The sequence below is a fragment of the Manis pentadactyla genome, chromosome 3 (assembly GCF_030020395.1).
Source record: "Manis pentadactyla isolate mManPen7 chromosome 3, mManPen7.hap1, whole genome shotgun sequence".
Lineage (NCBI taxonomy): Eukaryota > Metazoa > Chordata > Mammalia > Pholidota > Manidae > Manis > Manis pentadactyla.
In genome coordinates this window covers 73,924,357-73,939,429 of record NC_080021.1, presented here as the reverse complement: position 1 = coordinate 73,939,429, position 15,073 = coordinate 73,924,357, and the positions used below count along the sequence as shown (strand labels likewise).

The 15,073-nt window shown below is 36.6% G+C and overlaps 1 protein-coding gene across 1 annotated transcript in view; it reads left to right on the top strand.

Moving 5' to 3' along the window:
• NKAIN3 (sodium/potassium transporting ATPase interacting 3) overlaps positions 1-15,073 on the top strand; it is a 617,710-nt gene that overhangs the window by 449,511 nt on the left and 153,126 nt on the right. The window contains exon 4 of the mRNA XM_036907519.2: positions 13,302-13,499. Within this exon, the coding sequence (XP_036763414.1) occupies positions 13,302-13,499 (198 nt within the window). The remainder of the gene's footprint in view (positions 1-13,301; positions 13,500-15,073) is intronic.

Sequence of the window (15,073 nt, the reverse complement as noted above, 5' to 3'; positions counted from 1 at the left end):
TCCAACAGCCATATCCATAGGTCAAGAATACCAATATTCGATTTATCCAGCTACCTTTCAAAAGGGGAAGAATTCAAAGGATTATGACTTCTCCTTTTCCTTTTTTGAAATAATCCTATCACATTAAAACAAACATCTATTTTTTCTCTAAAACAAGAAATTTTTCCTACCAAAATTGAAAAATAAGCAAGGGTGTTATTTTTAGGTAGTAAACTTAGCAAGAAAACAGATTAAATACAAAAATTTCTGTTGTGCAGATGAATGTGTGCATACATGCGTATGCATGCATGAATTATGAATACATCAAACTATAAATATAACCCATTAGTGCTGGTGTGAAGCACAAAGGTAGCACAATTTTATGGTCTCAAAATCCTAATTATCATAAAAGGCATAACATTGTAATCAAATAATTATTGATTAAAACAAAGACAGAGAAGCCAGATGTGTTGAATGGGCTTGGTGATTAACTAAGTAAACTACAGGTGTTTAAAACTCATAGATTACAAAAGAAATGTATACTTATTTTTTTTTAAGTCATCTGTAGGTAAATGCAGCAATTACATACCATAAATGTCAATATCTATGAATGTACATTATACTTTCACAAATAATTAATATTTGAAGCATCACTTAGCAAGAAATACTTTCAATGCCCAAGCACTCTGAAGCTTTTGAAAGGCAGTTTACAGAGGCTCATTCCTGGATCTATATCTGATGCACATCAAAAGTAGACAACCCAGTGTAAAGGAAGGCATAACTAATGAATGGCCACTAAAAAGTAAACACAGATCGAGAACAGGAATTTGACACTTGAAAGAAGAACACAAGGTTTCCTGCAAATTACAGATTTTTGTTAACTTCTCGCTGTTATTTCTAACCCACCCTTCTTCAAGGGGCCCTGCAATAAAAGTGGGCTTCCTTCACATCATTTTCTTCTGCTGGGACTAATGATTTCTCTAGAGTCATTATTAGGACACTGGGGGGTTTTGTTTGGTTTCTTTCAATAGCATCCATTGGCACACAAGCTACTTTAAAGAAGGTGATGAAGTCTTTGGCTATGGTCTTTTCCTCTAGGTTTACATACTATCTCAGTTATTTTAATTCCACATGAGAAAGATTGCTGATCCTTTCAACACTTACATTCTTAGGAAATGCATTTAATGAGACTTATGTCAACTCCAAATGAATGAGGGAAGGAAGTGTAAATTTGAAAATCCCTACAACCACAACTTTCTTCATATAGAAGAAAGGTTTGTGGTTTAGAGGAAATTATGTAGTTTTCTAACACTTAATTCCCAGCTCCAGGAATTACACTCACTTGTGGTCATATCCCTCCTCACTGTTCCAACCTTCATCAGTCCTGCCTTTCTTAGAACACCATAGAAATGGGATCATATGTTATGTACTCTGTGGAGTCGGACCTCCTTCACTCAACATCATGTCTGAGATGCAGCCATGCTCTTGTGTGTATCAGCAGGACATTCTTCTTCCTTGTTGTGCAACTTTCATTGCATAAGCACACCACATTTATTTATCTGTGCTATGTTGATAGACATTTGGACACTTTCAGGTTTGAGCTGTTAAAAACTGCTAAGAACATTCTTGAACAGGTTTTTGGTGGACAAATGCATTCATTTCTCCTAGCTTCATACTCAGGAGAGGGACTACCAGGTCATAAAGCATACACATGTCTGGCTTCAGTGAGAAGAATGAAGTTATAGGGTTTTTTTTTCCCAAAGTGGCTGCAGAGATTCACACTCCCATTATCAATATAAGAAGCTCTTTGATGAATGTGAAGTGACTTCTGTTTTCTTTTAGGTTTTCTTAATTCTTAATTGAGATTGTGCCTCAAAAACCTAGCAGTTAGGTCTCTTCATTCTTTTGATTAAAATACACACACACACATATATATATATATATACACACATATATATGTGTGTGTATATAAGTATTGAGCTACTATTGTGAACTTGGCATTGGAAAGCAGTACAGATTATAGTTGGTTTACAATCTGGCAAGTGAATCAGAAAGTTGATTATTAAGAAAACAGTGTGCCATACCCACCCAAAAATATATAAAATTATATGGAAGAACTGGGCACGTGGGAGCACATTGAAGGTTTATATTGCTTAGGCTTTCCAGGAGCCAGAGATGACTTTCCCAAAGAAGTGATATCTTTGCTGAAACCTAAAAATAAATAAGAATTAGCCAGGAAACCAGGGTAGAAAAGGTTGACTGTAAATAGGAGTAGCAGAGGACTGGTGAGAATCCAAGACTGTACACTATGAAGGTGGGACAGGGTGTGTGAAGACCAGCAGGTGGGGGACAACACTTCATTTGGGGAATGGAAAGGAGCTCAGTATGGCTAAAGCGCAGAGTGTGACTGCAAGGGAAACAAGGAGTCTGGGAAATGATTAGAAGCAAGGTAAGGAACGGCCTTGCGAGCTATGCCAAAGAGTTCATCTTATCCTTGGGCAGTGGGAAACCACTGACGTGTTTAAAGCAACCAATGACATCAACTCATTTGGGTTTAAAAAATATTATTCTGGTTGTAGAAAAGGAAATAAATGGGAGGCTGAACAAGAGAAGATGCAGGAGTTCCATTTAGAAGTTATTGCAATTGTCGCAAAGAGAAACAACGGTTAACCAGCCTAGGGTAGTGGCAATTGGAATTTTTTTTTTTTAATGGAAGGGTTTTTTTTTTATCTTCAAGTAGTATCTAATACTTAATAAAAAAATAATGAAACAAGTCAAAATCCCATGTTACTACCAGTGAAATAAAGACACAAAAATTCTCCAACATGGTTAAACCTTTCCTTTTCACTCTTTCCTGATGCTCTCTCTACCCCCAACATGTTCCACATTTAATATTTACCATATTTGGGCATTTCTTTAAAATATCACTACATATATGTGTACTCCTAAATAATACATAGAATTACATAACTTTTTAAATTATATAACTAAAATCATGAAATATTTTTTCCACCACTTGATTCTTTAAGTCAGCATTATGTTTGAGAGATCCATCCTTTTTAGTATACATGAGCCTACTTGATTTATTTCTTCTTCACATGGCATGAATGCCAATTCATTAATTTTTGATAGACATTAAAACTGTTCCTGAGTTTTTGCTACTGCAGATAAAGTTTGTTTTTTTTAAATGTCTATCTAAACCATTTATAAGGAATGTTAAATGGATAAACAAGTGAGCTGGGAAGAAAAATATCCTTTTAGTCAACTACATCTTAAGAAAGTGTTGACAGCACTCTGTGTGTGTGTTTATGCATGTTCTACATGCAGCTCTAGTCTCTATCCCTTGCTTCTCTTCCAAGCCACAGCAGCCACGTAGTCATCCAGCTTCCCAGGACAGACTAAACAGGACATGAGAAGAATGATCAGTAGCATTTTCAGACTGTGTGGGTAAAAGTTGGAATAAAATGAATGATTTCACTTAATTTCAGAAACAGACCCCTAGAGCAAGGTGAGGCAAGAATAAATAGATATCTATATGCCTAGAAGCTGAGAGGCATAAAGGCACCACCACCTCCATCATCATCGTCCTTGTCATCATCATTTACATTTTGAGAACTTACTTTTGCCAGGCACTGTGCTTAGTGACTTCCATTTCCATCTGTGACTATAAAACCTGTTAACACTCCTAGAGTAGGAACTAACATACTGCCTATTTTCCAGACACAGAAAGGTCAAGGCCATACAGCTAGGAGCAGGCATTCAAAGGCAAACAATAAGACTACCTCCAGGCACACAAGGGCCTCAGAAGTTTGAACAAAGTCATCAAATGGAAAGGAGGCTAGCTGTGGTTAAGGCCCTAGGTGTCAGGCACTGGGCTAGGCATCTTATATCATTGCTATCTCTTCCTGGCTGTGTGACCTTAAGTAAGTGTTTCAACCTCTCTGAGTCTGTTACCTTACCTGTTCTTTGTTTTTGTTTTTTATTTATAATGAGATATCACATTATGTTGGTTTCAGGTATACAACATAATGATTCAAATTTTTATGCATTGTTAAATGATCACCACAATAAATCTACCATCATACAAAATGAACTTTTAAGATTTACCCTCTTGGCAACTTTCAGGTATGCTCTACAATATTATTTGACTATAGTCACCATGCTGTACATTACATTTCCTTGGCTTATTTATTTTAGAACTGAGGTCTTGTACCTCTGGACCCCCTTCACCCATTTCACCCACCCCTTGACTTCACACCTCTGGCAACCACCATTCTGTTCTCCATACCTGTGACTTTGGTTTGGTTTTGTTTGTTCTTTTGTTTTGTTTTTTAGATTCCATATATAAATGAAATCGTACAGTATTTGTCTTTCTCTGGCTTATTTCACCTAGCATTATTCCCTCCAGGTTTATTCCATCCAGGTTGATACAAATGGCAAGAATTCACTCTTTTTTATGCTATGTTCCACTGTGTTTATACATTCATTCTTCAATGGATACTTATATTGTATGTATATCTTAGTTACTGTAAATAATGCTGCAATGAATATAAGGTGTAGATAGCTCTTTAAATTAGTGTTATGAACCCTCTTATATATGTATACAGGTGTATATATCAGCTAGGATAAATACAAGGCATAAAATTACAGAATCATAAGGCATTCCGTTTTAGACTTCTAGATGCTGTCACATTATTCTAAAACCTAGCCGTTGTCCTACATCTGAGTGACCAACCATGTCATGCCTAGACAATGACAGTCTTAAGCTTGAACACTCTTACTGGGGTGTTGTTAATTTTATTAGATTTTTAAAGAACCAATTTTGTGTTTTTGGTACTTTCTATTGTATCTTTGATTTCTTTTTAATTAATTCTGGTTTTATATATTTCTGATGTCCTTACTCTACTCTTTAAAATATACTCATCTTCTAACATGAAATATCTCTTATTTTTTGTTAGATTTATAGTCTCTTTCCAAACTAGAATGTTAGCTACACTAGAGCAGGGGGCTTTGCCTGTTTTGTTTATGGTTTAATTCCAGATCCCAAAGCAGTGTAGGCACATAACAAATATTTGTTAACTTAATCTGTATCTTTCTAAAATCTTCAATATTAACTTGTTATTCTTTAAAAATTTTTTTAACTGAATGCTTAGCTCATTAAAGTTTAGCTTTTTATTATAAACATTTAATACTATATATTTTTCTCTGAATATCATTGTATGTATATTTCACAATTTCTGAAATGTATTATTATTATTATATAAGTATTGCTTGACACTAAAAATAAATCTGTGTTATGAACTTTGGCACTATATGAATTAACTAGCAATGTTTTTAAAGATAGTCAATTGCTAATCCTTGCAAGAATCAATTTTCATAAGAATTGGCAAAATTGTCTTTTCTTTAATTTTTCCATTCCTTCTATAATTATTACCTCACACTCATAAATAATGGAGAGCTTTACCTCATCAACTAAGTTATCTTGATATAGAATTCCTACTGGAAAGACAAAATAAATGCTTAATTCTTTCCCTTTAATTACTCATTTTTCAAGTGAGGTTCCTTTTTATAATTAATAAACTTCATTTTTTTAGAGCTGTTCACAGCAAAATTGAGCAGAAATCAGAAAAAATGTTTAAATAACTGCTTTAAATATCTTAAATGAGTTTTTCTGCCTTTGTTGAGCATTGTTTAGTCACAGATTTTCATTGATTCGATGTCTTTTGTTGACCTCAATCATTATCCTTTTTAATATTCCAATTATCACAACTTTAACCAGTGATAGACCTTTCAGGACAGGCCACATCCTTTTAGCATGACTCATCAAGTTTGAAAATTTTCTTGCTTTTAAACAAAAAATAAATTCCACCCTCCGAGTGTTCCTGCCTCACACTATACCTAGATTTAGCTTTTCTCCAGGGAATAACTTTGGTTCTTTTCAGTGGGGAATTGTATTAGAGCGCATGATCCAGAGGTGCTTGTTGCTACTGGGGTGACATTGTTTTCAGCCATTTCAGTGGACAGAGCTCTCACTCTCTCACACACACTCTATAATCACTTTAAATCATGAGCGTATTTTGATATTTTCCATTCAATTTAACATCCCAGGACTTTTTTTTCCGCAATACAATTTTACTTCGATGTATCAGGTGCCATGAATATATGTAATGCCAAATCTCCAAATGCTGAGGAGGTAGAGCTTATATTGTCCTTTAGATGAAGCAATGCATGTACACACTAACAGACTAAAACTGTACCGATTCTAAAATTCAGCTGATCCAGATATGAATATAAATAAAAGACTCCACAATACATTTAAGGTGCTTGCTCTTTACTTTGGGACTAAAGTATTCAACTGAATGAATTATAAAATCAGAACAAAATAAATGACCACAAGTATTCTATATTTTCATGAATATTATATAATTACCAGTATAACTGGATGGACTAGTGCCCAAACCCAGAGTATAATAAAAAAAAGTTATTTAAGTAACATCAGGAGGAAATTTAAATGAACTTATTTCATCATTCTTAAGATTAATTGGTACTGGGCAATAATTTAATTCTAATTTCTAAAGTAAAAAAGAAAAAGGTAAAATATATTGCTTAAATGTATATTACCAACAAGAGTGGTAGACTCTTTGTTTTCCAAGTCATAATATTTACCCTTTTTTTCTTTGATTTTATAACCAGCTCTTTCCTCTTACACTGAAAATCCTTATATTTAACACCACTTAAGTTGATTACTTATTCGTTTTAACTTGAATGTAAAAAGACAGTTTTAAACTGTCAAACTGATATAAATCCACTGGAAAATACTGTTTTGTGGCCCATCTTTCCATCTTTTTCTCCCTCAGTGGCCAGTATGCCCACCCATCTCCCAGCTGCTGTAGTTATTAACTGCCCATGGCTCACAGCTGCCCTCTTCATAGGATTGCCAGCAGCCTTCCTGACTCCATCCAGGGTCATCCTTCATTTATCACCTGCTCTCATCTCCACTGTGCTAGTCTGCCTCTAAAATATATCTCGCCTCTCTGTTCTGCCCTTCTCTCTTGCTACCTCCGTTCTCCAAGTCACCTTGCTTGTTCCAATAACCCCCTGAGTGGCTTTCGCTTTTGCCCCAGTTAAATCCATTGTCTGTACAATTCTTGGAATGGTCTTTTTAAAAATGCAAAGCAGGTGATACCAGTATTTGCCTTCCCAGCTGGATTTGATCAAATCCAGACTCTGTCATGGCTTGTTGCCTATGTCTTCAGTCTCTCCATAAACCATTCTTCTCCTCACCACAGGGCTTGCCTCCAGGTAACTGGGCTTTCATTCAATCCCTGGAGTGCTTAAACCTCTTTGCCATCTCATGGTCTTTACATATGTAATGTGCTTGCATGCAACATACTTTCCCCAGATCTTCATATGTCTTGTTCTTTCTCATCTAAGAGGTTTTACCTAACAAGTATCAGTGATCAGAGAAGTCTTCTCTGACCACCTTGTATAAAGTAACTCCATTCCTCATCTAAATCACTCTTCGGCGGCACAACAGTTTCTTTATATTGGTTTTCACACTGTCAACTTACTTTTGCTTGCATATTTGCTTACTGAATTACCTATCTTCTCCACTAGAACAAATGTTCTATGAAGTCTGGGATAAAATCTCTTATGTCCAATATTAAATCCCAATGCAAAACTCATATTAGAAACTCCATAAATATCTGTTGAATGGATTGATGAAACTTCATTGCTTGCTAAAGTGGTCCAATCTAGGGAATTAAGCCCCAGAAAGAACTAAAAGTAGCTCTGACTCTGGCCTGTGATTAATGGTAAAGAATTGAAAAACCCAGCAGTATCTAGTTGTACAGATGAGAAACAGGAAATCAAAATGGTCAATTAACTCCTTGCTCTGCAGACTGCTTTTTATATTTTACACCAAAGGCACTGGCCTAAATGATAATGATTTGGTGGCTTGCAGGAAGGATTCTTTAAGAAAGCAACCACAAATGACAAATAGTTCCCTATGGAAGCTTGAATACCTTACCTGCAAGAGCTACTTTTAACATAGGAAAATAGCATATAATTGTTTATACATTTGAACTGGTGCTGAGAATTTGTGTGACACACTCCAAACACTCAGACCTCACTAACAAGCACTGTGTTGGTCCTTTATTATAAAGATCTACAGGGCTCTGAAATGTTTAGTGTTTTGGTAAAAATAATTGGAGATGTAAGAAAGTTGTTTTAACTTTTCTAATTCATATCTGAGATGAACAAGCATTTCAAAAGGGGTTTCAACAAACATGAGTTCTGTGGCATAAGTATAAGCCCTAAGCCAACTCTTTAAAATTGAGGAAAATCTACTTTCTTAAATACATGTGAACTTCTCCCTAAGGTTGCATCGTCACTTCCAGATGGGCTGGCTAGTGATAAAAGAAAGTGAAAAGACAAAGAAAGTAGGTAGCCATACAAAAGTGCATTCAATGGCCATTTGAGTCACAACTAAGGATAAATAAAAAAGATGAACATTATTAGTACTTGGAATCCATTTCTAGAAATAGAAAGATTAGCTAAAGTTAAATTAGAAACATGCCAGAAAAGCAGATGGTTTAAAGAACAAAAAATAAAGGACTAGCTCCTTGATTAATGAGAAATTAAGTAGTGGCATACTGTATAAAATAATTGAATGTTTAATTTTTTAGGATGTGAGCTGATTGCACTATTGTGGCTACACTGACTGTGAATGACATGGGGGTGGAGGGGTATGTCCACATATAGTTAATGAACGTTTCAAAGAATTCTGGAAATTCCATTTTTTTAATTTAAGTATTTTAAGAAAATGGGAACAAGTTTAAAAATCAACTGAGATGAAATAACTTTGAAGCATTTAACATTTGTTTGAATAGATATTAGGGGTAAATCAAATACTCTGTAAAAAAATTTTAAGTCATATCTTTGTGAGTATGAGCAGATAGATGTAACATCTGGTTCTCCAGGTATTAATTCTTGTTCTCCTTGCCTACCATCCTATGTTCTCACTACCTTGACTCCCCAACTTCATGAAGAAAAATAAATAAATACACATACACACACTAAAGCCTTTCTTCTCAGTCCCCTCCCTTCCTTGTAATCCAGGTTTTCACTACTCCCAATACTCTCCTGGCATTGCATTTTGTTGTCCTCTTTGCCCCACCAATCAGCAAATTCACTGGTTTTGTTTTAGGAGGTTTTCAGTCTATGGCATTAGCAACTGCCCTTAAATTCTCTCTTCTGCTGGCTTTGATATACTGTCTGTCCAGCCTGTCCTTACACCTCCCAAGCCCTTTTCCTTTAATTTCACTTCTCTTCTCCCTTCTTGCTTGCTTCTTCCTTGTTCTAAAAACTGTCCCTTGGTAATCACATACACTTGCATAAACACAAATGCCATTGTTCGTATTTTTTAAATTCTAAAAAAAAAATGGTGTAACTCTGGGGCAGGAGGAATATATTTTCCAGGCCCAGGAAAAATTACCTTTGAAACTGAAATTAGTCAAAGTGAGAAGTAAAGTGGAAGAAACCTGTTTGTTGCTTATAGCAGTCATCCACTTCTGCTCACCCACGTCTCTCAAGACAGGGCTGCAAAAAGGGACCCCACCCAACCTCTCTGGTCCAGGTATGCCCTTGCTTGCCCTTATAATTCCTACTGTTACGGAGATAGATTACTTCTCTCCACCCCTTGGAAACACCTATTGATATGGAGATGAGCTAAGGCCAGGTGAGAGATTCTGGAAATATTGCAATTTTACCCACAAATGGCAAGGACGTCAGTTGTCAATTTTCTTAACCATGGTGTACTTAAAGCATCATGTAATATTCTAATTCCAAGCAATGAAAGAGAAATGACATCTGAGCTACTCAAAATTATTTTTAAGATTAGTTTGTTGGTCTATGGTTTTGCAATAACCATGTATTTCAAAACTACAGGGTTTGATGTGGTAACGAAAATCTTCAACAAAAGTAATCTTCTGTATTCATTTATTTTTCTTTATTAAAAAAATGTACTTCCCTATATTGCACTTCCTTTATAGTGCCTCATACAGGAAATTGAGTTATCATGTGTTAAGGCCTTTTAAGTGTTTGAAATAGAGCTACTGAAAGGAACAGAAATCAGACACAAACTTAGGAGACAAAAACCTTACACCAAATTTAAGTAAGAAGTTTGAAATTTAAATATAATTAGATGCTACTGATGTTCTCATTCAAATTTTAATACAGCCATGGCAAAGAACAGTACAGTTTATAAATATGCTATAGTGCCAACAAATTAAGTGAGAAATATACTGAGAGATTTTGTGAGTGTAACAAATATGTATCATTAGATTCATAAATTCACTTTTGTTTTACTTGTGTAGTATAAATTTTAGTCAAACTCATATTAAAGAAGTCATATTAAAGGAACTTATAGTCCTACAAGAGAAAAGGCCCCTGGGTAAGAATGCTTAAAGAATAGAAATTGCCATAAATTTTGAGATCATGCTAGTTCATCCTGAACCTAATGAGTTCTATTAAAATGGGAAATAATAGTTCTTCCATAGTGATGAAGACTAACTATAAGCGATTAAATCTGATGGCCAGGAAAGGGAGCATTCAGTGCGCGCTTTGCCTGAAGGTAAATGGCCGTATACTAAACTGAATTCGCTAGCTGAAGCAATTATTTTTCTGTAATATTTCCCTTCAGAGGGTAACTGCAAATGATACATATAGCAAACTAACAACCAAAAAAAAAAAAGATGTAAAATGTTTTATTATCAATAAAGTGCTGTAACTGTGAAGGTAACTGAATGATACAATGTAACAAACCGACAACCAAAAAAAAAAAAAAAAGATGTAAATGTTTTATTATTGAAAAATCTGAGGCATACTTATAATGGAACTTTGAATTCCTTAAATTGAGGAAAATCTTGAACTGTAGAGTAACTTTGCCTACTTACACGAACTGGGAGTATTTCTAACTTCACATTTCATGCACATATAAAGCAGAGAATAGCAAGAGGGCTTCCCCACTGGCGTTGCTCAGGGAGCGCCCACACTGGTTATGTTCCTGCCATGTGTATAAGCTTAGAGCCCTTTATTTCACACCAACTTCATTTTGCTTTCACAGTTCCAAACTCAATTTCTGGCACTTACAAGTGTCCTGTGCCACTGAGGTGGGGACTGTCCCTGCTCCACAGAGGTGGGGATGAGCATCATTTGTGTTGCACAATCACTGGCAGCTCCTGGGCCACTGAACAAAGACCCTGTGTGGTGCTGCTCCAGCCCACCTCATGGACAACGGAGCTTGCTCGGGGTGGTGGCTGGGAAACCAGCAAAGCTGACCCTGCTCCTGTGCCCACAGCTTTCCTGCAGGTCTCCCATGCCCTCTCTCCGTCATCGCTCCTCCTCCCTCCTGCTCCACGGCAGCTGTAATCTTTGGTTGGTTTGGGAGTCAAGAGCCTGGGTTCTCACCCATTCTTTTTAGTCTATTTTTACAACAAAAACACATGATCTTAGTCCTTCCTGGCTGACACTCCACAAATACTAAAGGGCATCTCTTTAAGATTAAACATAGGGACTGTGCTGCTAAGAGCTCCAAAGCTCGTTTGGATATGTAAATGTCAGGGATTGCTCCCTTTGTTCTTTTGCTCTGGCTGTGGTTGTATTTTCTGGAAACAACGTAGGCAGAAAGACCTAGCTTCCTCCAGGCTGTGAGGGGCTGTGAGGTTGGGAGCGGGTGAGAACACACAGGTGATAGGATCCCAAAAAGTACAGACTGGATAGTATCAAGCCCTGAATCTACCATTAATAGGCCATTTATTTATTAACTAAATTGGGCAATTTATTTGACCTCTCTGTCACTTTCCTCAACTGTAGTAGTTTCTTGGCAGCTAAATAATGACCAACCACAAACCTCATGTCTTAAACAACAGAAATTTGTTGCCTCACAGTTCTGGAGACTACAAGCCTGAAATCAGTGTCCCTGGGCTGAAGTCAAGGTGTTGGCAAAGCCATGCTCCCTTTGGAGTGTCAGCGGAGAATCCTTGTCTCCTCCAGCTTTTAGTGGCTGCCAACATTGCTGGGCTTGTGGGCGCATCACTCCAGTCCCTGCATCCATGGCCACATCGCCTTCTCTTCTTCATCCTGTGTCTAGTCTCCCTCTGGCTCCTCTCATAAGGAACACATAGGTACATTTAAGGCTTTTGGGGAGGAAGAATGTTCCTTTACCCTTCAAGTTTCTTCTAGCTGTTCTAAAAATTCAATTAACGTGACAGATTAATAGGAGGAAAAAAACCCAACACTTTTATATGTGCACAGAGGCCCAATAATGAAATTGATCAAGGTAGGCACATTTTATACACTTTAGTCAAAAAGACAATAAATTTGTGAGGAATTGGCAGGACAAAGGGAACTTAGGTTTGGGAGCTTCAATCAGTAAGGGATTCTAAATAGCATTTGTGCTGAGATAGTAAATTAGTAAAAAGTAACAAGGTTTATTGATGCAGCCTTCTCAACTGTGAATTTCCTGTCTCTGGTGGTAAGGAAGTTTCTCCACCTCCTTATACAGGGAGGGAACCCTTCGCATGGGAGATTTATTTCCTGATTTCAATGGGGAACAGAGGAGGGTCAGTGTCCCTCTAGTACAGCTATTGCTCCAGTCACTTTACTTTAAAGTTATCAATATGCAAAAGAGACACATTTTGGGGAAGCCTGCTCTTGGTCCCTGCAGGGCCCACTCAGATAATCCAGGATAATCCCCTTTCATGATCCTTAACTCAAAATCACATCTGCCAAGTCCTTGATAAAAGGTAACAGTCACAGGTGCCAAGGAGTTGGACATAAAAGTCTTTAGAGCAAACTATGATTCAGCCTACTGTGAATTGGGTTGATAATAAGATCTAAGTGAGTATCAAAGGATATAAAATATGAAGAGTACCTAAACAATGTCTACCATGCAGTAAAGCACCCAAGAAATGTTAGCCCACGATGGTGATGTCCACGATGATGAAGCAACAAAAGTTTCCAAATGAACAAAATAATTTTAAAAATGAACATATGGAAAGGCCATCTCTGTCTCTGGATTTTTGATGTGCTCTAACCTTAAAATGTTACTATTCAAAGGATTGTATCTCTACATTGATCAATTATAAATAGCTTAGGCCTATGAGACATAGGCATATTACTTTTGTCTTTTGTTACTTTTCACTTGAAATTTAAATGATTTTGGCAATTTTGTCCTCCCTGAATTCTTTGTTAAGGAGAAAATCCAAGATGTGGTGTGGTGTGATTGTCTCCTCTCTTTCTCTTGTCTCCTGCCCATCCAGGATACAGATCTAATGACGTTCAACATTTCTGTACACCGGTCGTGGTGGCGGGAACATGGGCCTGGTTGTGTCCGAAGGGTGCTGCCTCCGTCAGCTCACGGCATGATGGATGATTACACGTATGTCTCCGTCACAGGCTGCATTGTCGATTTCCAGTACCTGGAGGTCATCCACAGCGCCATCCAAATACTACTCTCTGTAAGTGTCACATTTGTGTGGTTGTCTGATCAGGATTCCCCTTTACTGGCATTTTATATCTAAGCCTTCTGTCCACCCCCATCTGGGAGGTAATGCCATAAATAAGCACACAGAGAACATCCTCTCACCATTGGAATGAGCAGCAATTATACTAACATTAGTTATACTTCATGGCAGTTACACCTTGTTCCTCTTGGTATCCAGACACTGTTTTTAGAACGAGTTAGTTGCTGTGGTTTCTAACTTGAGACACAATCTACACCATTCAAGGAAATAGTATCACTGTCCCCCAGAAGTGATGCACTCTCCATTCACTATCTTGAGTTCTTCTTCTAACCCTTCTGATACTATTACTACTTCTAATGCATTCTTTTCCTAACTCACACTAATTTCAAGAAGGATGGAAGAAACACAACCCATGGCTTACTCAGCCTAATAAACCCATATTTCAAATAGTTACTCCTTAAGAAAACAAATCCCTGTCTTACACATTTTAGTGCCTAAAATTTGGTGTCAGGATACAGTTCCATATAAAGAAACAGAGGAAATGATTTGATTGGAACACAGGAGGTTTCTGTGCTGGGAGCTAAATCTTTATAACAGAGTGTCTTGCCCACAGTTTGATCAGTGTGGAGTGGAATTAATGTAAGATATTACCATCATTAAGAACGGTGTTCCTTTGAGATCCCACAAGGACTTCACGTGTTGTCTGAGTGAATACACAGTGAAGCCATTCTCAATCACATTTTTCACATAAACCAGCCATCTCAGTTCTTCTGTCCAGCTGGTTAGAATTAGAGTCAGAATAAAAGATACAAGTTCAATAATAAATAAAGAAATTGCAGAAATATAAAAGGCATGTGTCAGTGAAGAATACACCTTGGAATTATTTTTAGAAAGAACTTTGAGAAAATCCTTGCTATCACTTACTGCATCCATTATCTACTGCTAGGTATCAAACCTCTCCAAAATGCAATTATTTAAAACAGTATTTGCTTAGAGTTCTGTGAGTCAGGAGTTTTACAGCACATTTGAATTATAATTTTCCAGAAAGATTAATGATTAGAATTTTTAAAAATCGAAGATTTTTCAGTGTTCCAATCTAAAAAAAGGCAAATTCTACACTGAATTCAAAGAAGGAGGAGGTTGTACATCAATGCTAAGGAATGTTCTTCCAGAATTGTAATAGGGGATCTGGTTATTCCTGGTCTCTGTGTTTTGTCAATCTGTGTTTTCCTATTCTCTGGTCTCTCTCTAATTCCTAGCAATTACCAAAGAAACTATGGCAAAATGTTTTAATCTTTCTATTAAAAAATATGGATGTACATTTTTTCTTAAAAATTTTCAGTTTATTTTAAGGTAAACAAGTACTCTGTTGTCATGTAGTAGATTCTAAAGCTTCATATTAATTTTTTTGATACCAAAACATTTTCCTAGAATCTTTCATATGTAAACAGATCACCCTCCTTGCAGCAAAAATTATTCATAGTGAATTGCTAAACTGCTCTGTGGAATGACGGCATGATGTCCACATCTTTATAATATAACAGGATGCTGGAGAATCAAGTCATTTC